The 25,241-nt window shown below is 38.2% G+C and overlaps 1 protein-coding gene across 3 annotated transcripts in view; it reads left to right on the forward strand.

Annotated features, from left to right (window-relative positions):
- PCDH9 (protocadherin 9) overlaps positions 1 to 25,241 on the forward strand; it is a 708,940-nt gene that overhangs the window by 284,936 nt on the left and 398,763 nt on the right. Inside the window, exon 3 of one of the 3 annotated variants that reach the window (XM_076363055.1) lies at positions 15,537 to 15,602. The exons of the other annotated variants lie outside the window; for them this stretch is intronic. Coding sequence (XP_076219170.1) covers positions 15,537 to 15,602 — 66 coding nt within the window. The remainder of the gene's footprint in view (positions 1 to 15,536; positions 15,603 to 25,241) is intronic. 3 annotated transcript variants of the gene reach the window in all.

Consider the following 25,241-nt stretch of genomic DNA (forward strand, 5'->3'; position numbering starts at 1 on the left):
AATTACTCTTGCTGGAAAGAAAGACCACAGTACGTCTCCAAGTCCAGGCACTTATTTGAAGAAGTGGTTACTGATACTGTTCAGTAAATATTCAAGGCAAACAGTTCAAATCTGCAGTGTTTCAGTTAAGTAAATTTTCTAGAATTACACTTCCAATAATTGTCAGGGGTGAACCACCAATAGGAAAAATCATTACCTTTTATTCTTGAAGCTTCTTTGCCATGTTTTGTTTGAATCAGCATTAGTATTAAATAGCTTATCCATTTTCTTCATAGAGACATATTTTTATTTTATTTTTTATGATTTCTCTCCCATTAATGTGAAATTAGAAGTCATCTGGTAGACCTGAAGAGCCAGCAGTTATAGTGTACTATGAGCACTTTGCTTTGGCTCTCTTTCCTTCTTTAAATGCAATATAGGTACCTTTTATGGGCTTTATTGTGGTAGATGTCTGATGAACCTTTTCTCTAATAGCTCCCAAGGGAACAGCAAAGTGACTACTTTGGCAGGTGCTCCTGACCAAATCCTCTGGTTCTGTGGCTACTTGTTCTTTTAAAGAACTTGTTTTCCTAAGTTTTAAAAAGTGAAGATCCTGCTCAATGTGCCTCTTGTGGAATGATAGCCTAGCTTGCAATACCATAAATCATCAGATCATTGTTCCAGATAGTGAAAAAGTACTGGTGTTAGCTGGCTGTATAATAAAGCTAGTTCTAGTGGGAATTCATGTTCATCTCATGCTCTTCCAGTTCAGGAGAAGAATACAGAATGAGATACAACTCCTGTCATATAATATTCTAGCTTTCTCTTTGATCTCTCGGCATCAGTTTTGACCACACTACTGCCAAAAAGGCAAGTAATGCTCTTTTCCCTGCCTCCAGCTGTCTATTCCCGCCACCGCTCTTGTGTCAGCACTAGTGATTGTTCAGCTGTTCTGGGAAAAATAATAATTTGGGGAGGCAGGTCTAGTTTTTAGTCAGTTCAAGGAACTGACATAACTGGTGAGCTACGTGATTTAAGTATTGACATAGCAAAGGATGTGCCCAGCAAAAGAGAAGAAAGTGAGGGCTGTCTTTCTGGTGGCAGTGCAGTCTGAGATCACATAAACCTCAATGAAAGTTTACAGAGTGAAAAAATTCCCTTAAAAAAGCTTTGGCCAGGGTTTGTGAATGTTTGTTAAACTCTGGAGTTTAGCAAATGGCAACTGCTTAATTCTGTTGGTATCTGCCCTTGTACCCTGCTCTGCTACTTGCATTTTTTGTTTTAGTGATATCTGAAGATTTTTATTAGAACAAGTGGATTAGGTAGTCAGGTTTGGTTTTCTTTATATTTAACAATGTATCCTGATGCAATCCTTGATTAATTTCTATGTAGGAGTTTTCAAGAAAAAACTAAATAACATTTTGCTTTTAGTTCTGAAAGTGCTGAGGTTCAATTTTTCTGGTGAAGTCAACAGAAGGAAGAATGGAAAATCTTTCTACTACTCTTGTCACCTTCTGGTGGTACTGTTTGTTTTCAGAGGAGCCTGGTTGTCATGGGAGACACAGTGGGAAATGTAGTGTTTTGAGCTAAAGACATTCTGTAGCATCTTTCTGTTGAACTTTGTAATGGTGACAATATCACTGCATGGACAGAATACTAAATTAATATGTTGCTACTATTTATATCAGCTGGACTTCTTAAAATTGTGGTTTGTTTGGGTTTTTTTTTCTGTTACTAAATGCTTAAAGAGTAATACCGAAGAGTCCAAAATATATGAAGTTTGAGTCACTAAGTAGTAGCTATTATTAAAGTCAGAATTAGAAACAGACAAATCAAAAACATACCCTAAAGCCTCACTCTTGCCTGCATAGACCAGTTCAGCTTTAGCTTATTTCTTTCTACTCACATGATCACTTTTATCAGTTGTTGAAGAAATTATGCTGAATAAGTATGAAATATTGAGAAAAGTGGTGGGTTTCTAAATAGCTGTCGGGCTGATTTTCAAATAATCAGAACCTGGGAGAAAGCTTGAGGGATGCTTGCTTATTTCTTGTTCTTCCTAGGGCCAGTGTGTATTGTTTGTTGTCAGTTTTGGTTTCCGGTCTGTTTTCTGAAATAAAGAAGTGCCTGTTCTTTTTTTCTCTAGAAGAATGACCAATGCTGCATAATGTATGCACACAAGAAATTGCACATTTATTTTAGACCTGTGAAGGAATAAATCCACTGTAGATCGAGATTACTGAGTGTTCCTGAGTTTGTACTGCGGTCATTTCACAAAAATTGTCAAGATGGTTGGAGACAGGATACTAAGCCAGGCAGGTCCTTGGCCTGAACCAGTATGGCTGTACCTCTGGAGGTCATCGGATCCAACAACCCACTACCTGTCACATGGCACATTCAAATATTTATGGCTGTTTGTTTGTTTGGTTGGTTGGTTGGTTTTTCCCCCTTCAAGTTGGGGTTACTGTCTGTCAGGCAGAAATGTGATGAGATGGGGTTGTCTTAGTCATGACACCCAGTTATGTTGTACATGCCTGGACCTGGAAGCTAGGCAGTTCTCCTAATTTCTGCAATTCTGTAAAAGTCTATCTCTGTTGTAATTAGGATCATACTACTTGCTACAGATTATGTAATTTAATGCTGAAGCAGTAAATAAGTGATATTGGCTTGAAAACCACACTAGAAAATTTTAAAGGTGAGAGGGTCTTCCTCTTTAGTATGTAATCTTCACAGAGGATTTTAAAGTCTCAGGCAGCTTAATGTGGATCTTTAGCTCAAATTTTAAAGTATTTTGCTTTCAACTATTGAGGTTTTCCTCCAATCCCCAATCAAATGGAGGCCAGGAATTTGATTTCTTCCTCCTATTTATCCAAATAAAAATAGATAAGTAATATATGTATACAAAAGAGAGAGAACATAGGGTGACCTGCTTTATGTAATCAAATAAAAGCTATGATGTGGGGAAAAAAGATTTGTGATACACTCGGTGATTAGAATTTGTCTGAGGAGTAAAAACAATTAGTTGAATGATCCATATAATTAATTTGAAGAACTTTGTGCAATACTACTGCAGCAAATGCTTTTTAGTAAACATACTAAACAAAATTTATGCCATCAAAAAAGTTAATCTATACATTTCCCTTCCCTGTCTTTAACTTCCAACATGATTTTCACAGTTTCTTTCAGACTTCATAAAATTATTTTCTTTTGGCACTAAACTGATCATTTGTATTTTAAGTTTAGGGTTTTTTAAATTATTTTATTTTCCTAAATTCAAAATTTAGAATATTCTGTGTAATTAAACATAGGAGCTGTATCATAGCACTAACTGCAACCTACCTTTGTGAAATCTGACATAAGTAATTATCGTGGTAAAATGGATTCTAAATTCACCAGTGTGTTAATATTTTCTTAAGATAATATTGAATTTTATGAAAATAATGAAAAAGTTATGTTGGATTTCAGAGTTAATAAAAACTTCAAATATGTTGCTGTGTTATCAGCTGCTATATTACATCAGAGGATTCTGTATCACATCAGAGAATATTGAATTTTCAATAGGACATTAAATGTCAATGTAATATAAAACTTGCACAACTGATATTTTTTAAAGTTGTTAATAGACTAATCGAGTGAATGATTTTTATATTTTATCAGTAGCTTAATGAAGAGGCTCATCTTGGCTGCTTAAACTGAAACCGAGTCACAGAACCGTATCATCCTGGTCAGTCCTAGTTCTGTATGATTGTCTCAGGGAAAGGGAGGGAAAGGAAAAGTCATATCTTGTTTCTCTGTATTTTCATGCCAGCTGCCATAGAAATGAAAGCTGTAATAGATCTCTAATTTTCACAGTCTAAGCAATCTGTAGATGGTGGGGATCTTGAAGGATTTTTTCCTCTTCTCTAAGTGGAATATCTCACTACAGGAGGGATGATGACCCTGAATTCAAGGATTAAAATGTTGCTTATTTTAGCATAGTATTACTAATTGTTAATCATCAGCCACTTAAAATGTAAAAATGTTAAATTAAATCAAAACAGGGCAAACAGCAGTAAAATTTCAACTCAGCCCTGAAAGTAGAAACAGATGACTGATGCATCTATGTAAGGGCAAGAGAGCGTTATTTGAGGGTCAAGGGAAGGATTCTGTTTAGGATGGCTCACCCATCTTTTCCATTTTCTTGGTTTCCCAAGCAAGAGGTAAAATTTAAAAGTCAGAAGTGGTGAGTTTTGTTACTCAAGAGTATGATTTCTGTAAAATGATTGTGAAGGTATTGATAAGTGGCAACATAGAAAATATTTAATATTGTCACGCAACATGAAATTTCCTTCAGAGAAACTGTGTGAGTATACCCGTGAATGTAAATTTCCATCAATAATAGCCATAGTTAAAATTGTTTGTTCTTTCAAAAAAAAACCCCAGAAACCATCACAATAACAACGCCCCAACACCCCCCCAAAAAATGCTCAAACTCACACTTCCATTATATCTTTGCTTGCACTAACCAAACTGTAAAAATTTGGACTGAAATATTCCGTGAAAGAAATTGACTATAGACATAAAAACTTTTGAAGAGCACTGAGTTAAAATGGTTCCACTGTTTCTAAAAAAATTAGGTTAGAGAAAAATCTGTTTTCCATCTCTATATAATTTAACCTGACAAAACAGACTTTTCTCTAACCTCGTATGCAGCATATCATAATGTTAAGGATACCTATTGGCATTCTGAATGTCTTATTAAGCTAATAGTTCTGTACAAAGTGGAAAGTGAATCAAATCAGCCAACTGTCTGATGATATGGAAAATATATTTGAACAATGATGATAAGATTCCTCTTGCTGAACTTTTCGACAGCAAAATGATAGATGCTGAAGTTGGAACACCTACGCTGGGCTCCATCTGTAGTAAAAGGAGTGGCACTTCCAGAAGGCAGGTCAGCATAATACCAGTTGGAAAACTGAGTTACAGATCATGTCTCTACCTTTGCCAATAATGTAGCATCTGACTGTAGTGAGTTGGGCACCCTCAAATTATGGTAAGATATGCAGCAAAAATACATGAATTTCATTCTGGGTTTGGTTTTGGTGGGGTTTTTTGGGGGGCGTGTGTTCTTTTTTTAATGGTTTGAGGACGGTGGCTAGTTTAGGACTCCATCCAAATTCTGGTGGACTTCAAAGACTTTGGATCAGACCTAAGATGCCTGCCCTACATATCTGTTAATCTACTTTGTTTTCATTCCAACAGTCCCTGTTGAAATACTGTCAAAATAAGGTTTTGTGCCGTTCAAAGGGCACAAAATTTGAAAATGAAAAGCATTCACTGCACTGCTAGACATCTTTTAAAGAAGAAATTCATTTGATGCTGTGGTACCTACAACCCTATCCCAGCCAGCAATAAATACAGACTATTGAACATATGCTTTCCTGGCTAGCAGTCAGACTTTAGCAGAGATTCTTTTATGCATACAGTCCCTTTTGAGCTAATGGAATAGTGACAACATGTTTTCTAAAGAAAACCTGTGTCTGAGAAAATTGCTTAAACACGCATAATCTTTTTTTTCCAGAAGCTGTCAAGGATTTGTATTGATGCTATGTTATTAACATGCTTACAAAACTAATTTAAAGGCAGTAAAACAGGTCTGTTTTTACTATTTGTGGTAATATTACCATTACTAATTACATTATATTGTAATACTCACTGATACAAATCAACTGCTGGCAATGTCAGGATTAGTGTGGGATAGTATAACAAGCCAAGATTTTAGACCTTTGAGTTCAGTTTGGCATTATCTTGTTGAAAAATGTTTTTTGTCTTGTTCTTTAACATGAGTAGAATATGCTTGCTATCCAAATTACTGCAAAGACAGCATTTATTTATTGACTTCTGTTTTCACTTTCAGCTTGACTTTTGTAGAATTAGAAAAAAATTAAAGAGATTGAAGACTATATTGTTTATTTAAAAATGTAGTCATGTTTATGAAGGAGCACAATAGGGAAGGTGTCATTTTTTCTTAATATGGTGATAATGGACGACAATGGGATCAATACAGATCAGTTAAGATATCTCAGGGTATGAATCAGCCTTTGACTGATTAGGCAGGCAGCTGTGTTAATTGTATTACTAAGTATGTAATGGGTTAAACCTCAGCACAACCCCTTCCTCTCCTAATATTCACATCTGTGTAAGAACTGGGATAAAATTTGTGACATTCAGACAGAAGTGAAAATAAGATTAGACTTACTAGAAACAAGGTATATGAATAATTGAATAGGAATGTCTGTAACAATGTAGGTTCTTTATGTAAATCTTGACAAAATATTTTTCTCAGTTTGTGAAAGGGAAAAGTTACTAACAGTAGGCTCAATCAATCATATCCTAGGCATTCTAATCAGGGTAACTTCTGAAGTTTCTTTCAAGCATTGCTTTGTTTCTTTGATATCCTGATGGTCTTCATTAGGATTACTTTATCACTATTCTTTGTAGTGAGAAAAATAAACTGGTCACAATAAACTCCTTATGATTTTCTTCTGACTATTGTCAAAAGTTTACACTTATTTTCTTTGAATGACAACAATAATTAACTGTACCCCTCCTCCTCAACCAGAAGGCTGCTGCTCCCTTCATAATTTGTTCACTTCATAACAGAGAATTGCCATGCTACCTGTGCAAATCATTACCAGAAAGTCTCAGTGTATATGTTTATTCCCAGCATGGATTCAAGCTTATAGAATTCACAGGACTGGAGTCAGAGCATTAAATTGGGAAAAAAATTAGTACATTGACTCATAGTGCCAATTTCAAAGCTGAATCACATTTACCTTTGGGATTTTAGTAAAATGTAGCTTTGCATGACTAAGAGTCTTCCCACCAGACTAGAGTCCTCTTCTGAGGTGTGAAAGATTGTCCTTTGCAACATAATATTCTGCCTCTGAGAGAAAGAGAAAATGAGAGAGAGATTTTATTGCTTTTAAAGAGAGATTCTATTTCACTTCTTTTCTTTTTTTTTTTTTCTTTAGCATACTGTCACTTAGCATTTAGAAATATCTGGAGATTACAAAAGTGTGTTCTTTTTTTCTTTTTCCCACTGCATATAGTTTGCTAACTTAATGCTACAGTTACTGAAACAATCTGTCCCCTGGATGTTGCTGTGCTTTCATATAATTGACCCTTCTGTCAAACTCTGAAGGGAGTTTCACAGTCATGAGAGGTGGTATATAGACCTTTATCATCCACTTTTATCACATTGTAGCCACAGAATAGGTGCAGTGCAATGAACAGCAGTGCAAAGAGCCAGTCACTGTTGGTCAGGTAGTGGTTTGAATCTTTGACCTTTTTGACCTTAGTTACCAATAAGTAGTCTACTTGTGGTTTTTCATTGATAAATCACATCTACTTTGAGCTAAATTGAAACCACCAATTTATTTCATGTAGGAGTAATCCACACAAGCCTAAATAGTGGTTGTCTATTTCTCAAGAGCCACACATTATTCTTTGTCTTATATGACCATGTCTTTCCTTTGCCCTTAGGATGAGGATGGAAGACTTCACAGATCGTAATTTTAGTGAACACTGAAGAGGCAAAAAACCACAATAATTGGATATTTGCAGGATGATAATATAATATTTTATGGCTGAAACCAGTTATAAACTGTCATCTTTAACAGTCAGTCCAGATCCATTTCAGCCATAAAGAATTGCACTGTAATAGAAATACCAAGGGGTTTTTAGTTAATAATCGGATTATGTTGTCCTTATGTGTGGATTGCATCTAGATGTCTGTGTTCAAAATAAGCAGTCTTCTGTTGAAATTATATATTCAGTACCTTACATGTGATAAAGTTTTATACCTGTCAAATGGTCTCACATCAGGACATCAGTGTTAATTAGACATTACATAGTCAATAAATAGATGAGAGCAATGAATTGACTCTTATGTTTGCACTGTCTTTGCAGAGTTAGTTCCTCTTTACATCTCATTTTGACAGTTACTAGGCAAGTACCAGAGATTTATTTAACAAAGGAGTCTGGGACAAAGGCAGGGAACATAGGCCCATGAGGCAATGGTAACTAAGAGACATGACTCTAACAGTACAATTTTGATAGCGTAGAGTATTATGTTGCACGTACAGGGGATGCATGGGGGAATGAGCATGCTCTGAGAATCGAAGTTGAAATATGAAGTCTCTTTTTGCTTTCTTCTGATGGGGTAGAATTTCTCTGTGATCCCCAAGACATTTCTCTTACTAGATTTTCTGTGTTCTGTATTCACTGCTAACACCAGTACAGGTAGATTCTAGAGTAGGTTTAAAAAAAAAAAAAACAACAGTGAAAAATGTACTTGGTTTCCTTATCTAACAAAATGTTCATTTGTCTTTCTAAAAACATACTTAATTGCTCACACAGGAAAATAATTGCATGTCTTGTGAACCTTTCAGTTCTAACACTGACATTATATTCTTAGTTTCATTCTTTTTAATAAATTACAATTTGCCTTTGTCATGGTTTAACCCCAGCTGGCAACTAAGCACCACACAACCACTCGCTCACTCTGCCCTGGTGGGATAGGGGAGAGAATCAGAAGGGTAAAAATGAGAAAACTCGTGGGTTGGGATAAAGACAGTTTAATAGGTAAAGCAAAAGCTGTGCACGCAAGCAAAGCAAAAGAAGGAATTCATTCACTACTTCCCATTGGCAGGCAGGTGTTCAGCCATCTCCAGGAAAGCAGGGCTCCATCACACGTAACGGTTACTTGGGAAGACAAACACCATCACTCCAAACGTCCCCCCCTTCCTTCTTCTTCCTCCAGCTTTATACGCTGAGCATGACGTCATATGGTATGGAATATCCCTTTGGTCAGTTGGGGTCAGTTGTCCCAGCTGTGTCCCCTCCCAACTTCTTGTGCACCCCCAGCCTACTTGCTGGTGGGGTGGTGTGAGAAGCAAAAAAGGCCTTGACTCTGTGTAAGCACTGCTCAGCAATAATGAAAACATCCCTGTATAATCAACACTGTTTCCAGGACAAATCCAAAACATAGCCCCATGTTAGCTACTGTGAAAAAAATTAACTCTATCCCAGCCAAAAACCAGCACAGCCTTTTAAGGTTTTACTTCTTCCTTTCAGAAAGTGACTGTGCCTATGTGTTTTGTTTTTTTTTTTTTTTGAAAACAAGCAAAATTGCTTATCTCTGTAACTGATGTAGTTGCTGCTTTTACTTCCTGGTGTTTTTTTTCCTCTTCCATGATGAGCAACCATCACCAGTAGGTATTATCTATTTAATATTTTTCTGTGTGTTTTCAAGTCCTGTAAGTTACAGCATTTAAAAATAAAGGCAAGCTGTAGGCAAAAGAATGCCAAAATCAATTTAAACCATGCCAGCTGGCAAAGAAGAGAACCCAGTGAGTTGGACAGGACTTATCTGGTGCTGCTTCTTCAATTGAATGTTTATTGTGGAGGTGTTTTGTGTGTGTGTATATTAATGTGTCAAAGTGCAAATCAGCCCGTCATCCTTATTTCTCCTTCTTTCTGTCGTCTGGTGGATCTTTTATTTCTTCACTGTAATTAAAAGATCAGTAGTTCATTATGCTTGAATTCTTCATAAATGAGGGCAATGTTACAGAATCTTCACAGATATTACAGCACCTTCACAGGAAGGTATAATCCTATGTAAGAATCCATGCAGAACTGTATCATTTCTATAGTACAGCCTCTCACAGGCTCTCTAAATCATAGAATCATAGAATCATAGAATCATTGAGGTTGGAAGAGATCTCTAAGATCATCGAGTCCAACCGTCAACCCAACACCACCAGGCCCACTAAACCATGTCCCTAAGCGCCTCATCTACACGTCTTTTAAATACCTCCAGGGATGGGGACTCCACCACTTCCCTGGGCAGCCTGTTCCAATGTTTCACCACTCTTTCAGTAAAGAAATTTTTCCTTACATCCAATCTAAACCTCCCCTGCCGCAACTTGAGGCCATTTCCTCTCGTCCTATCGCTTGTTACTTCGGAGAAAAGACCAACACCCACCTCGCTACAACTTCCTTTCAGGTAGTTGTAGAGAGCGATGAGGTCTCCCCTCAGCCTCCTCTTCTCCAGGCTGAACAGTCCCAGTTCCCTCAGCCGCTCCTCATAAGACTTGTGCTCCAGACCCCTCACCAGCCTCGTTGCCCTTCTCTGAACACGCTCCAGCACCTCAACGTCCTTCTTGTAGTGAGGGGCCCAAAACTGAACACAGTATTCGAGGTGCGGCCTCACCAGTGCCGAGTACAGGGGCACGATCACTTCCCTACTCCTACTGGCCACACTATTTCTGATACAGGCCAGGATGCCATTGGCCTTCTTGGCCGCCTGGGCACACTGCCGGCTCATGTTCAGCCGGCTGTCGACCAACACCCCCAGGTCCTTTTCCGACAGGCAGCTTTCCAGCCACTCTTCCCCAAGCCTGTAGCGCTGCATGGGGTTGTTGTGGCCGAAGTGCAGGACCCGGCACTTGGCCTTGTTGAACCTCATACAGTTGGCCTGGGCCCATCCATCCAGCCTGTCCAGGTCCCTCTGCAGAGCCTTCCTACCCTCGAGCAGATCAACACTCCCACCCAACTTGGTGTCGTCTGCAAACTTACTGAGGGTGCACTCAATCCCCTCATCCAGATCATTGATAAAGATATTAAACAAGACCGGCCCCAGTACTGAGCCCTGGGGAACACCGCTTGTGACCGGCCGCCAACTGGATGTAACTCCATTCACCACAACTCTCTGGGCCCGGCCGTCCAGCCAGTTTTTGACCCAGCGCAGAGTCCACCTGTCTAAGCCGTGAGCCGCCAGCTTCTCGAGGAGAATGCTGTGGGAGACAGTGTCAAAGGCCTTGCTGAAGTCCAGGTAGACCACATCCACAGCCTTTCCCTCATCCACTAGGCGGGTCACCTGGTCATAGAAGGAGATCAGGTTGGTCAAGCAGGACCTGCCTCTCATGAACCCGTGCTGGCTAGGCCGGATCCCCTGGTTGTCCCGCTCATGCCTTGTGAGCGCCCTCAAGATGAGCCGCTCCATAATCTTCCCCGGCACTGAGGTCAGGCTGACAGGCCTGTAGTTCCCCGGATCCTCCTTCCGGCCCTTCTTGTGGATGGGCGTCACATTGGCAAGCCTCCAGTCTTCCGGAACCTCCCCCGTTAACCAGGACTGCTGATAAATGATGGAGAGCGGCTTGGCGAGCACCTCCGCCAGCTCCCTCAGCACTCTCGGGTGGATCCCATCCGGCCCCATAGACTTGTGAGTGTCCAGGTGGCATAGCAGGTCATTGACTGCTTCCTCCTGGATTACAGGGGGTTCATCCTGCTCGCCGTCCCCGTCTTCCAGCTCGGGGGGCCGAGTACCCTGAGGATAACTGGTCTGCCTGTTAAAGACTGAGGCAATAAATAAATAAATAAATAAATAAATAAATAAATAAATGAGCAATTAAATGCTCTCCTATCAGTTCTCTTTCATATATGCACTACTGTGCTGTTGAAGTATAAAAATGAACAAAAGAAATTATCCTTGCTAAGGCCTATTAATGATCAGCCATAAACAAGTCTCATAGTTTTTCTTAGGACACTGTTGTTAGTACTACCTGATTTGACACGTTACAGTGTATTTTATTTTTATTTCTGTGCAAGAGCCTCCTATATTATTTCAGTGGGAGAAAATTGAGAATTATGGTGGGGTAATGATGCTACTGTATTACAGCCAAAAAGACAGTAAATTCTTTTGAATACAGAAATTTCTTGCTGGCTTTTGTTGTGTTGTTTTTTTTAAAAACTGTATAAGAATTGTCATTTTCCTGAAATGAGTGACCAGCAGTCTGCAAATCAAAGTGATTTATTGAGGCATACAAATAAGGATTTAATTTTTTTCCTTTTAGGCACTGAAATGTCAGACATACGTTGCAGGTTGTGTGAGGCTAGATGGGAGAAATAGGCATTGAACCTCAGTCCTTAACTCCTTATTTGCTGGGAGTGAGAGACAAGGCTGTTCAGAGGCCCTTATGTTTTAGTCCATTTGTTTCAGAGATGTTTGCCTGATTAGAAAGTTTATGTACACACATTTCAGTTTTGTAATTCAGACAGCTTAACTTCCACAGGCACTGTGCGAAAACACCTGTATAAACTGTTTGAAGAGGCCAAAATTAAGTATTTGGTGTCCAGGTAACCAAGGTTCCTCACAATCAGGGTTTTACCTGTGAAATTGAGCTAAACTTTTGAGGATAAAAAAAGTACAGCAGGCTTTCTTCCTCAGACAAGGTTATGATTTCTGATGTCTGTATTTTTTAATATATGATCCTAGCGGAAAAGAAGAGGAAAAAAATAAGTTTGATTAATGGAAGAAGCTTAGAAAGAGCTAAGTTTGAGGACTGATCTCAGAGCTCTTAGGCTGGAAAAAAAGGTCCCATTAATTTTAGTGGGAGTTTTGACTGCACAAGGACTTTCAAGATCAAGTACTTTCTTGTTCATTAAAGGATAGAAGGTAATTAGAAATAAAGCACAGAAAAGATTTTATATAGTATTGCTTTTGTCAGCTGAAAATATCCATATTATTGTAGGAGTTTTAGGCTAATCTTCTCTCTCCCTTTCTTGCATAAAATGATGACACAGTAGGTTGTTTTCATTATTCTTAGAGGTCTGTGGTTCTATCTGTTCATTTTATTGGGGAAAAGAAATTGGCAAGTTTTTTCTGTGTTATCTTCCTTGCTGTTGGATTGCAATCTCATCTATGATGCTGACTTTGTCATTTCCCTCCTCCATCCAAACTGTTTAGCTCAAGATATTCCCACAACATTTTTGTTTGTTGGATGATAAATGAAATAAAAAGCCAGTGTGCATTTTGGTTGAAGTATTTTGCCAGTGTCAGCTCATGAAATAGAGGAACAGTTGGAAAGAAAAAGAGAAAACTGTACTAAGTTTTACAGAAACAAGTCTTGCATGTTTTATGATACCTTAAATTATGTTGACTTTTGAACAACTTTTAGGGAAGAAGCTATATATACTTAAGTCCTCTTGAATCCAGCCCTGAATTTGAAATGTATGGCAGTCATGAGCCATTTCAGGAATCATGAATTAAGGCCATCAATTGATGGGAGTACTTTCTACACTGACCTCAGGGACAAGGGACTCATCTCCTGTTAGAACGTCAAACCATTCTTTGTAATATTTAAAAATATGTTTCATGTTACTGTTTCTACACAGCTACTTTTTTTCTTCCTCCCCCTCCCCCCTACAAAACCTTCTTTCCCTCAGCCTCTAGCTTTAATTTATTTGACAGAAGAGTATGGTCTAATTTTAGTTCCAGATGAAATTGCCACTGGTTGTAAGACTGAGAGCAGGAGTGCCTTTCTTTACAGCTTTCTACCATGTACTGATGGGCACAGGGAAGCTGTAGGAGGATTCGGAGCCAGAGAAGCTGTTGCGAAGCTGTTGCTTTGCTGGTTCTCTTTGCTGGCCCTGCAATACATAATGATCTTAACCATTCCCAAAAGCAAGGAAAAGTGAGAAAGACATATTTCACTTTGGATGTAGCAGTAGTCTGCTTTTTGAGAAAGTAGCTATGTAGAAAAAATGCATCCTATTTAATGATGCCATGCATTTGTCTTTTCAAGCTACAATTATTATATGAATGACATTTTATTCCTGCTCATTGCTGTTTTATTTTGATGGTCTCCCTAAGCTTTCAACTAGCAAAAGGGATTGGGAAAGCATTCATTATTTATGGTTATTGAAATTACTCTTGTGATTTCTTTCCAATTATTTTCAGGAAACAACACTTATTTTTTCTGCAAAGGTGACTTGTTTCTGTAAAGGTGACTTTCTAACAAGTAAGAAGGTATTTGCTAATATGGCACACAGTCTGCCTTCAAAAACTCATCACTTTATCAACGTGGATAAAACTGTGCAATATACATTCTAAAAAGAGCTTGATCTACAGGGAATCCCTCTCTGCTTTTTTTACCAGTTTAATTCTGTTGCCTTTGGGTGAATTGCACTTCATTTGTACTCATGTAAATGAGGAAAACAATCATATGTAAAATATCAGAGGAGATACACGCAGATTTTAAAATGAAGCATTCTCAGTGGCTTTTACCTTTCTGTTAAGCTATAGTTATTAATCTCCATGGATTTTGTAAGTGTCTTTTGATTCAGACTGTAAGACCAAATAGAATTTCTGCTTCTGTAAAGCATTTTGGGTTTGGTTTTCTTTCAAATGAAATTTTAGATGACAAAGAAGGGACTTCCTGAAGTTAGTTGGAAATGTGACTTCACATATCAGAGGAGAATATTTTTGGTAGATAAAAATACTTAAGATGACTTTCTGCTTTCAAGGGGATTTCTCAAAAAAGCTTTCAGAACTGTGATATAATTCTCCGAGAACACAGAACCTGTGTGAAATATCTGAGGTACCTGTTGGGAGTACTTTGGAAGAGACGTGTTTTCCATTGCGAGTAAAAGTACTATTAGATGTAAAGTTTTCTGAGGATTTTGCTCACTATACAATGGTAAAGGAATGGATAAACCATTCTGTACAGAATACTGATGTCCTTTCTGAATATGATGCACAGAATGTTTGTTTGCAATTTGGGCATATTACTCTACAGAGAATGAATTTGAAATTGTCCGACTTTCCAGAAACATTACTCTTAATGTAATGTTCTCTCTCTGGGAAGCTTTCTTTTCTCAAATAAAATAGAACAGTACAAAGGCCTGGTGCTAGGTTGATACCTGGGTTTCTGACTGTCTTTCCAAATGCATGTGTTGCTCTGGCTTAGACTGTTCAGAATTATTGTGGTACTATTCTGCTGTCAGGTCGGATAACCAATTCTGTTCCTGTAGGAATATATGGTTTTGAAGGTTTTGCAAACTTGGTAACCTACTGAACTTTCTCTGCACAGTTCTCCTACAGTCACATACACACAGAGTCCTTATGACTCGAGTCCACGGAGACATGATATTCTGGGGTGTCTTGAGTATTATACTCAGGAGGGAACCTGAAGTACATAGTGCTATTTATATTCAGCAGTTAGTAACAGAGCATGAACATCCGTTAATGCTCCCACATTAAACACAGCTTTAATTGCAGTTTTAAAGATCTGCTGGTTTTGCTTTTTAGAGTCTCAGGGTTGATTAATAATCTCTTAATAAAAAGCTTAATAGTGCATTAAATTAAAAAAAAAGTTTCTTCTTATTATAAGACAGCGATTTCAGTTGGTGGTTCACTAAACAGAACAATAAAAATCCATCTGAAAATCTGTTGCCTGGCTGCAGCAAAATGTTATACAATCAGCCTTCAGAAACCAAACTGAGGCTTGATGTAGCATTTTAAATGTTACCGCGCATATGTTTGGTAACACTAGGCTATGGCCTCTGAAGTTTGTGAACCCTCGTAAAAAATTATTTATCTATCTTCAGTAGAAATTTGCTCACATTTTGCTTTCTGTATTACTAATATTGGGCCACTGGGGAGGTGGGTTATCTGAAGAACGGTAGTAAGAATGACAAACCTTTTTTATTTAAATATTATTGCTTTTTAGGCACTGAATTTTGGAGATATGCCGAAGTACTTGTGGGAGATTTGGGTACCTGACAAACCGTGGGTGGTAAGATATCAGATCCACTGAAATAAATAAAATAAACATTTAATTTTATGATAGGTATTTTGGGCCCTGCTGTCACTGAATTCAATGGGCAAAACTCCTGCAGGGCTTGTAAGAAGTGCATTACTGCAAATTTATGCAAGTGTGTTTCCATTCTTTTCAATATTGTCACACTAGTGTGAAGTTGAAGTAATGCCTGTAGTGAGCTAGAACTGTGTGGTAGCATCTGACAGGGGGAAGAGGGACTTGCTCAGCTGAAAGTTATAATAAGACCTTTTCTCTTATCTTTACTCAGTATCTTTCTCCAGGCATCCTCTTGTTAGTCTTGTTTAACACTTGCTCTAGACTGCGACCCAGTAAGCCAAGGAAAATAACAGTCTCCTTTTAGGCACTATGTGGACTTCTCAGAAAGTGAGTCTGGCAGATGCTGTCTGTCCTCCACTTTCAGAGGCAGTAATCAGAGAAGAACCAGGGTTCAATGCTTTTATTTCTAAAGCTCTGCAGTAAGGAGGAGCCATGGTCTATTTAGATGCATAGTTTCTTCTCTGTGCAGAACTCCAGTCTAGTCCGTCGGTTTCCATGCTGGTTTTTTTGTGTGAAATAAAGGGCTGTAGTATCCGTCCACTACCTGTGCTTTTTAAAGAGAGTCTCTCTAAAATTAATACCAGAAAACTCCATGTAGAAGTTCAGAACTTCCAATCGTTTTAAAGGTTAAAAGTAATAAATGTGATTTAAATATAGTTGCATCTTATGATATATTTAATTACATTTGTTCAACTATTCAAACTACAAGATTACAGTAAAAAGTTGTTTCCTTTATAATATAGGCCTCTTTCCCCAAAACGAAGAACTCTGTGGCACTTGCTTTAAGCTACATCAGAAGAAGGAAATTTCCTGGAAACTGGAGTTTCCAGTGTCAGACATTAAATTTAAAACTATATTTTCTAACTACCTACTGGGTATTTGACTTTTTGGCCTTAACAGTAGGCTATTTTAGCCTCAATATAGGCATTTCAGAGATAAGGTAATTGCTTTCATTTTTTAATGTAAAATATTCTGAATAAATTTTGTTGAATCTCTATTAGTGTACTATAAAATTGATATAGATACATAAATCTAGATATCTATCTTATCTATCTCCTCTCTAATGATCCAGAATGCTGTGGTTATATATTCAGTAACACAAGAATTTTGAAGGAAGTCTTGAATGAAAAAAAGCCATCATACACGGTTAGGACAAAGTAATTTAAAGTGAACACAATAATAAGGGGGATTCGCAGTTGGACTAGATGATCATTGTAGGTCCCTTCCAACTGAAATATTCTATTCTATTCTATTCTATTCTATTCTATTCTATTCTATTCTATTCTATCCTATCCTATTCAGCTTCAGATACTAGAAATTTATGTGCCTATCACTATATATAAATTCTTATTAAGGCAATGGAGAATTGTTAGACCACACTGAGGTGGATTCAGACGGTAGAGTACCATATGAGACTAAACGTGCACTTAAGCTCTTAGCTCAGTTTTGGGATGTCTTTTTTTTGTATCACTACTAGAGTGTAACGTTTTAGCAGAAGCTGTCACTTCTAATATTTTAATTCATTGGATATTAATTATAAAATAAAGAGTCCTGATGTACTGTTTTATTTAAAGCTCTAAGAACAGTATATGTAATGCTTCATGATTGAGTCCACTTTTTTGAGGGAAAGTATATTATTCTATACATTACATTGTAAAAGCTGGTCTTTCAAGAGTTACAGGTGTTAGGAAAGTATTTTTCGTGGAAGTTGGAGTTTAATTATTAGAAAGTAAGTTCTAAAGTAACTAAACAGGAACAAAGTTCTAAGCTTTTAAGCTAATTCCTGGAACATTTTGTGGATCTCTCTCAGCCTTTCCCTAAGAATTTTTGCTCTTTGTCAGACAAATATTTTCAGCTAGGTTCGATACTTCAAGAGAGTTAAACAAATGGGTAAACTATTTCCCATGCCTGTTCTAGGTTTTAAAAAATGTGAAAATTTATTCTCTTTTCTCTACCAGCTGATATTGGGCATGGAAAACTTTGTTGTTTTTTTTTTTTTTTTTTTCTAGCTGACAACAGCAACCTGGCTAATCAGTTTTATTAAAGCTTCTTTTCCATCCATGTGAATGTTAGGCTTTGAAAAAATCCTCCAACCCTTTACTTATGGAAAGCATTTTAAGTATTTTAATTTATTTTTATCATTTTAATATTGATAGATCTTCACAGTATGAGCAATAACTAAGTAATGTTGATGGTCTATAGAGTGAATGAGGACTGCTCATTTTGCAATGCATTATTGAGTATGACTAAAGATGTATTGTATTCTTGCTTTTTAAAAAACAGTTGAATTACCTGTGAGTACTTTGCTCATCTAAATAGCAATTACACAGTCTTTTTCTAAAGGATTCTTGGCAAAGCAAATCTCCATTAACGTTGTATGTAATAGAATCTAAAAAACCTCTTGAAACAAGTTTCAGACCTAATGGATTTTCTATTTCTTGAAGTTAAATTTTAGTCATTGCCTTTAGCGTTGGTGGTAGCTGGACCTAAAGATTAGAAGCAGAAGTTCTTAGGTAAGTGTCTGGTATACCTGATTAAGCAGCAGTTCAGACAGCATGATTTTGTGGGGGAACTGGGCTGGGGTGGGATGGATGCAGGAATGGAAACACAACACTCAATGATGAATAATCTAAAATGTATTTAGCATGTGGGAGGGATGGCAGCGCGTGGATAGCAATTTGTCTTTTAACAAACCTATTCTACAACACACACACGTGCACGCACACACACATAGACATCAGTCAAAGGTGTGTTTCCTCTAGCCCGGTTCAGACCAGCATGCAGGGGTACAGAACGCTGAGTCCAACAGTGCAACATGTCTGGGTCCTGGTTGTCAGCTGGACTTCTCTGTGCATGGTTCAGGCTCAGCCTTCTATGTGATGCTGGATGACCATGGATGTGTCCCCTCATGAGGAGTTATTGTCTTAACTGTTTATTGCTATTTTTAGCAATTTTATTGCTATTATTTATTTATAAAATCATGTTGTTGGCATAAGCCACTATAAGCCAAGCTAATAAGCCATGTGGCCTCACTAGTCACATGGCCTCGAGCCAGTCTCCTTGATATCATCCATATGTAAGGCCAACTAGCTGTTGTCACTGCGGTTTCTATCAGTCTGGTCTCCCAACCCAAATGTGTTACAGAAGTGTGAAGTCAGCAATAATTATATGATAGAGTTCAGCTAGTGCAGCTTTGTTTTCCATCTCATACCAGGTTAATTTTGTTATTTGCAGATGGGCAGATGTAGTCATTGTCCCATTTATCTGAGCAATGCTTTTGGGTAGACTCTATCTTGTGACGTGTGATCAAAATGATCCCTTCTAGGAATATAATGGTACTTTGGCATTGATAACATTAACATCTGTTCCTTTGTGATGGAAACACCCCCTCCTGCCCCAACACACAAACACACAAATCTGGGAGTATGCATGTATAAGAGGGAGAAAACCTGCATGGAATAATCAAAAGCAGGAGGCAGATTTGTGAAGGATATATTTTGAGCATGAAGCTTATGACTGAGCTTGTCCTAAAGTAACAGAACCTTTCTTCGACAGAGGAAAGAGATGCAGAGCTGTAGGAAATGGGCTAAGGTTAAAGGAAAGAATCTGAGACTAATCAAATATCTCATTTGAGTATGTTCTGTGTAAATGACTTGGTTTCCAAACAGTAGATCATGCAGGAATATTTTTTTTCCTGTAAAAAGAAAAAAAAAAGACAGCTTTTTCTCTGCTGTTCAAGCTAGATGATAATAATTGCCTGAGTCAGGATTCTGAGAAGAGGAATGCTCTGTACATTTTATTTTTTGGAGTCTGCATATACAGATATTGTTATTAACCCTGGCAGAAACTGAGCAACCTCAGGTTTATATAAAAATAAATGTTTACATATATATCTTGACTTCATTTTTCTCCCTAATTAGTAGCGTGCAATGTACCATTTTGATTTTTGATTCGCCCCCTTGGTGCCTGCACCTCCCCTTAGGGATCCCAGCTGTTTTCCTCTCCTGCTGTAATTGAAATCAAGCTTGTTCCAGCCTGTAACTGAGAGTGAATCTAGCCATCTAATGTTTTCTATGAGACAGATGCACAGCAGAAGCACATGAAGCGGCATATGGAAAACCAAGTGTCCTACTGGGGTGAAGATAGATCCATTCTTGTTTTGTTATACAATATTCCAATACTTTCATCAACTAGTTGACCTACATTTTAGTAAATTAGGAGTGTGATAAGTATAGAAAATTTGGAGTGTATGTGATGCATTAAATGAAATGGTTAGGCCAAGTCTCTCTGTCCTCATGAATAACTGTGCCTCCAGACTGCTCTTACATATTATCCTCTTCTCCTGCTCTTTTCTGTTGTGATGTTAAGGAAAAGTATTCTAGTGTCTGTCTGAGCGTTGTTATGACAGGTCTAATGGTTCATATGGGATTGTAAATCTAGATGTTCTCTCTCACCCTTGTTTTGGCATCTAGTGCAAATCATAATCTTGTATAAAGAGTGCATTTTTTTTTCTCTGGGTGAAGACATTTGCTAGGAATCTGCCATTGGAAGCAGGATGCTGCTGTCTGTCAGTACTTCAATGTATTCCTGTTTTTCTTTCTCTCTTAAACCATATAATGCTTCGATTCTTAGTGAATAAAATAATAAGACGTTCCTTTATCCTATATCTCTCCATCTCTCTCTGTATATAGTATATAAGAGAAAAGAGTGTCAGTCATGAATTTTTATATTTAAGTAATATTTTAATGTTTTAAAACGTGGGGTTTTGGTTGTTTTTTTTCCCCTCTCTGTTGGGGATCTACTCTAGTTCCTACACTAGAAGTGTTACATAGTTTTAATAGCATTCTTCTACTTCTAGCTTCTCTTCATGGCACAATATACAGTAATTAAATATAGAACTAAAGAGAAGTCGTAGGTTAATAATAACTTCATTGGCTGCTGGATTTCTTGAGATATTTTTGAGGCATATTTTCTTAGCAGAAATAATATAATAGTCCTCTGTGTGGATTTCCTCATATCTGGTTTTGAAAGAAGCCTCATGTGTTCCTTCCAGTGCTACTGATAACGAGGTGTTATCAGTACATCTGAGTCAGGCAGACTAAGGCTTTGAGCGATTGCATCTGTAACTAAGACTGAAGACCTAGCTTAAGTCAAAAATCGCACTTATTCTGTACTGTTCCTGACTCTAAGTATGGTTGCCCTGTGTAAAGTTCAGCAGGATTTTTCATCGGGTTGCAAAGTTCCTTTAGGTATATCTAAATAAATATTAGCTTTCTGGTGAATACTTATAAAGAGATTTGGAGGAAAGCTAGTTATTCTGTAACTCCTCAGATTATACCTGGTTTCTCAGGGACCTGAGGAAAAACAGAGGTGAAATTAACTTCTTTACGCTGTTCACAATCACAGTGGAGATTATTCTCATTAAATATTTATCCATCATGGAGGAGAAAAGAGTTGAGTAATCAAACAGTTGGTGTTAATTTAAAAGTCATAACCACAATTAGAAAAAACATCCTTGCAATTAAATTTTATTGTGGTTTCCCAATCTGTGTTCTGAAAATATCCTTCACTCGAGGATTTCCACTCTGCGGAAAGAGAGTACAATATGTGTTTGACTCAAGTTTCCTGACCTTTTTCCTCTTTCTCAAAATTCCATAAACTTTCTGTGACTCAGTGATCACTTTATAAGATATACTAGGTTAATTTGGGGTTGTCAGTTGTTTCCTGCAAATAGATTTGCCTCCAACTTGATCACCCTCTACCCTGAAAGAATGATCTGAAGCCACTAGCTGTATTTTCTGTGTGACCTTAATGAAATACAAGTGACAACAGAGGGAGAAGTTGGTGTGTATTTTTGATTGTTTGTGGTTGTTGTATTTTTTTTAACATCTCCTGTTTGTTTGTTTTTGTGGAGATGAAGCTTATATACAAAGTAGTGCAGTTTTTTGAAGTTATTACAACATCAACTCATTTCATGCTATCTCTGTCAGATTATTTATCTGATACTATTTCTAATAGCATCATCAGAACACTAAGTAGTTAAAAATAGTTCTAATATTAAAATGTATAATGTTTAAACAGATTAGCTTTGATGTATGATTAGCTTTTCTGTGTATTACATGGAAGAAAATGATTTATTATCCATTGAAATGTTATATAGAAATGAAAAGTACCAAATATATTAAGGCTAGACGTGATTATTCTTAATAGTCTTGCTATATGCATGGAGTACTGTTCTATTATCATGTAGTAATCTAAGTTGGAAGGGACCTTCAGAGGTCATTTGATACAATGCCCTACCCAAAGAGAGCTAATTTAGATCAGGTTGTTCAGGGCTTTGTCCAATCAAGTTTTGAATATCTCCAAGGCTATCTCCAAGGCTTGCCACAGCCTCACTGGGCAACCTGTTCCAGGGTTTAATCATCCTGTGAAGATTTTTTCCTTCATATCAAATTAGAATTTTCCTTCTTGCAACTTGTCTCTGTTGCTTCTCATCCTATCACTGTGCAAAAAGAGTCTGGCTCCATATTCTTCAGGCCCTCCCGTTAAGTGGCTAAAATTGCAATAACTTTCGCATCTTGAAGGTGAGCACATGCAGCTCTCGGAGGCCTTCTTTATACTCTCCAGCCTCCTGACCAACTTGGTGACCCTTTGCTGGGCTTATGCCAGTTTTCTTCCTGTACTGGAGAGCTCAAAACTGAACACATCATTCCACATACAGTCTCATACATGCTGAATAGAAAGGAAGAATTGCCTCCCTGAACTTTCTGGCTACATTTTTACTGATGCAGTTTGTCCTTTGTTTAAGGACACACTGCTGACTCATGCTGAAATGGTTGTCCACCAGGACCAACAGGTCTTTTGCTGCAAAGCTGTTTTCTATCTAGTTGGCCCCCAGCCTGCATTGTTGCATGGGGTTATTCTCTCCTGGGGCAGGACTCCGTGTTTGCCATTGCTGCACTTCTTGAGGTACCCGTTGCCCATTTATCCAGCCTGTCAAGCTCCCTCTGAATAGGAGCCTGGCCTTCTAGGCTGCAGAGTGCTTGCCTCCAGCTTGGTGTCATCTGCGCACTTACAGAGGATGCACTCTGCCTCATGATCCAGCTTATTAATCAAGACATCAGATGCAAAAGCAGTATTGGCCCCATTATTCCATCCCGATTAACCAGCTGCCCACTGGACTGTACGCCTGTGATCACAACCCTTTGAACCAGGCAGTCCAAGCAATTTTCGAGCCACCTGCTAGTCCACCCATCCAAACCATATTTCATCAAGTTGTTAGCATGGACGAAATAAGGCGTTGCTAACATCAAGGTACCCCTTTTTCACCAAGGCAGCCATCTTATCACAGAAACCAATCAGGCTGATCAAGCACACTTTGCCATTGGTAAATGCACGTAGGCTGTTTCCAGTCTCCTCTTCCTTTATGTGCCTCGTTGTGGCTTCCAGGAGGATTTGTTGAGTAGTAGTGACTGGCCTGCAGTTCCCCCGATGATCCTCCTCCTTCTCTTTGAAAATGGGCATTTTTTCCAGTCATCAGGAACCTACCCCTATCACCCAGACCTTTGTAAGACCATAGACAGTGGCCTTGCAATGACATTGTCTGGCTTCCTTGGCACCGTTGGAGGCATCCCATCTTGTCCTATGTCCAATTTACTTAATTGTTTTCTACCTCGATCTTCTACTGCAGGTAATTCTTCAGTCTCCCAGATCCTGGCACACATTCAGAAGACCTGGGAGGCTTGAGGAAGTCCTTACCAGTAGAAACTGAGGCAAAGAAGGCATCTAGTACCTCAGCTTTTTCTGTGTCCTTTGCTGCTAAGTTCCCTACCACTTTGAGTGGCAGCCCCACATTTTCCTTTGTATTCCTTTTGCTAATAGCATAACTTTCTTTTTATGCTTCACAGTCCTCACTGGTATCAACTCCAAGAGAGTACTGGCTTTTCTAATTCAGCTGAGCTCAGTCAGGATTTCCCCGTTATCCACGCTGACCTTACGCTGTGCTTGTTCAAGTTCCTGGGCATCACACTGGACTTTTCCTGTGCTTTGAGGAAGTTGTCATTGATGACCAATCAGATCTCCTGAGCTCCTTTACCCTTCAGGGCAGTCTCCCATTAGCCCCCACCAAGCAGATCCCTGAACAAGTTTAAATCTGCTTTTCTAAAATCTAGGTTTGTAATTTTTTTCCTTTTTTTATTTTTTTTGAGTAATAGGTCCAACTGAGTGTCTCCTCTGGTCAGTTTGTCAGCCTTCTGTACACTTGTATCAAAAAAACAGTTCTTGATGCTTGCCAGAAAACTCTTGAACTTTTGTGCTCCACCATTTTGCCCTTTCAGAAGATGTTGGGGTGGTTCATATCCCCCCTGAGAACCACCCTTGCGATTATGAGCCTTCCCCCAGTTTTCTAAAGGAGGCTTCATTTCCTCTCCTTGATCAATCAGTCTTTATCAGACACTCATCACTGCACCCACCCTGATCTTGACCCATCAGCTCTGGACTGGTTGGTCACCTGCTCCAGTGCAAAGCACCATGAATCCAAACTGCCCTTTTCCATAGAGTGCAACCTCTCCTCCTCACTTGTCCTGAGGAACTTGTATGGGTTCCCTGCGATTTGTTTTCCACTTTGCATGTGTTTGTGTACAGGCACTTGAGGTGAGCCCCCAAGCTGCACTGTGTTCACAGGGGATGTTCCTCATGTGTCATGCTTTCTCTTGAGCGCGTTCTCACTTTCTCCTATCCCTGCTCTAAGTCTCAGATCTTTTGTCCACCATCTCCAGATGTTTAAAGCCCCTTTCACTAGATTAGCAAGCCTCTCTGCAAGGCTGGGTCTTGCCCCACTTTATTGAATATACCATGACATAGAAATATTTTGATATATATGTTTAACGTGTACATACAACATATCTATGCATATATTTAGTGTCTGCCTGTGCTTAAATACTGTATGCAAGTTTATGAAGAGAACAGACACTTTGTATATATTGTTATGCATTTGTGCACAGCAAGAGAAAGAGGAGAATGTAAAAAGCTTCTTAAAGTACTGAATAATTATCTTTTTGTTTGGGAGTATTTTCTTCAGCTTTTTATCTCCTACATGCTTTACTGGCACTCTTATCTTTCAGTCTGATTTTTCAAATGGTACAATGTGGTTTTGTTTTTTTTTTTTTGAACATCAGTGAAGTGTGAAACAGAAAGCAGTCATACATATGCCTGGCCAATTTGATGGTGATGGTTTAATCTTCTTCGTAAAGAAGGTGTTGAAATGCTTTAGAAAGGCTCGTCCTGTATAGGGATTCAAAACACAGGAGTTAGAAATACAACTTCCATGTTCTTTTCTTCCAGAACTATAAGCATACATAAAATAAAATTAAAAAATCATCAGCATATAGTATTATAAACACATTTGAACTGTAGTACTGAATTGTACTATCAAAAAAGACTCCCACAGATTTATTTTGTTTAAAAGCTGTTTTTCTTTGGGGAAAAAAAAAATCATTTTCATGTATCTGAATATTTTAAGAAAGATATGTCTGTTATTTAATGTTACTAAGATGCCAG

The sequence above is a fragment of the Aptenodytes patagonicus genome, chromosome 1 (assembly GCF_965638725.1).
Source record: "Aptenodytes patagonicus chromosome 1, bAptPat1.pri.cur, whole genome shotgun sequence".
Lineage (NCBI taxonomy): Eukaryota > Metazoa > Chordata > Aves > Sphenisciformes > Spheniscidae > Aptenodytes > Aptenodytes patagonicus.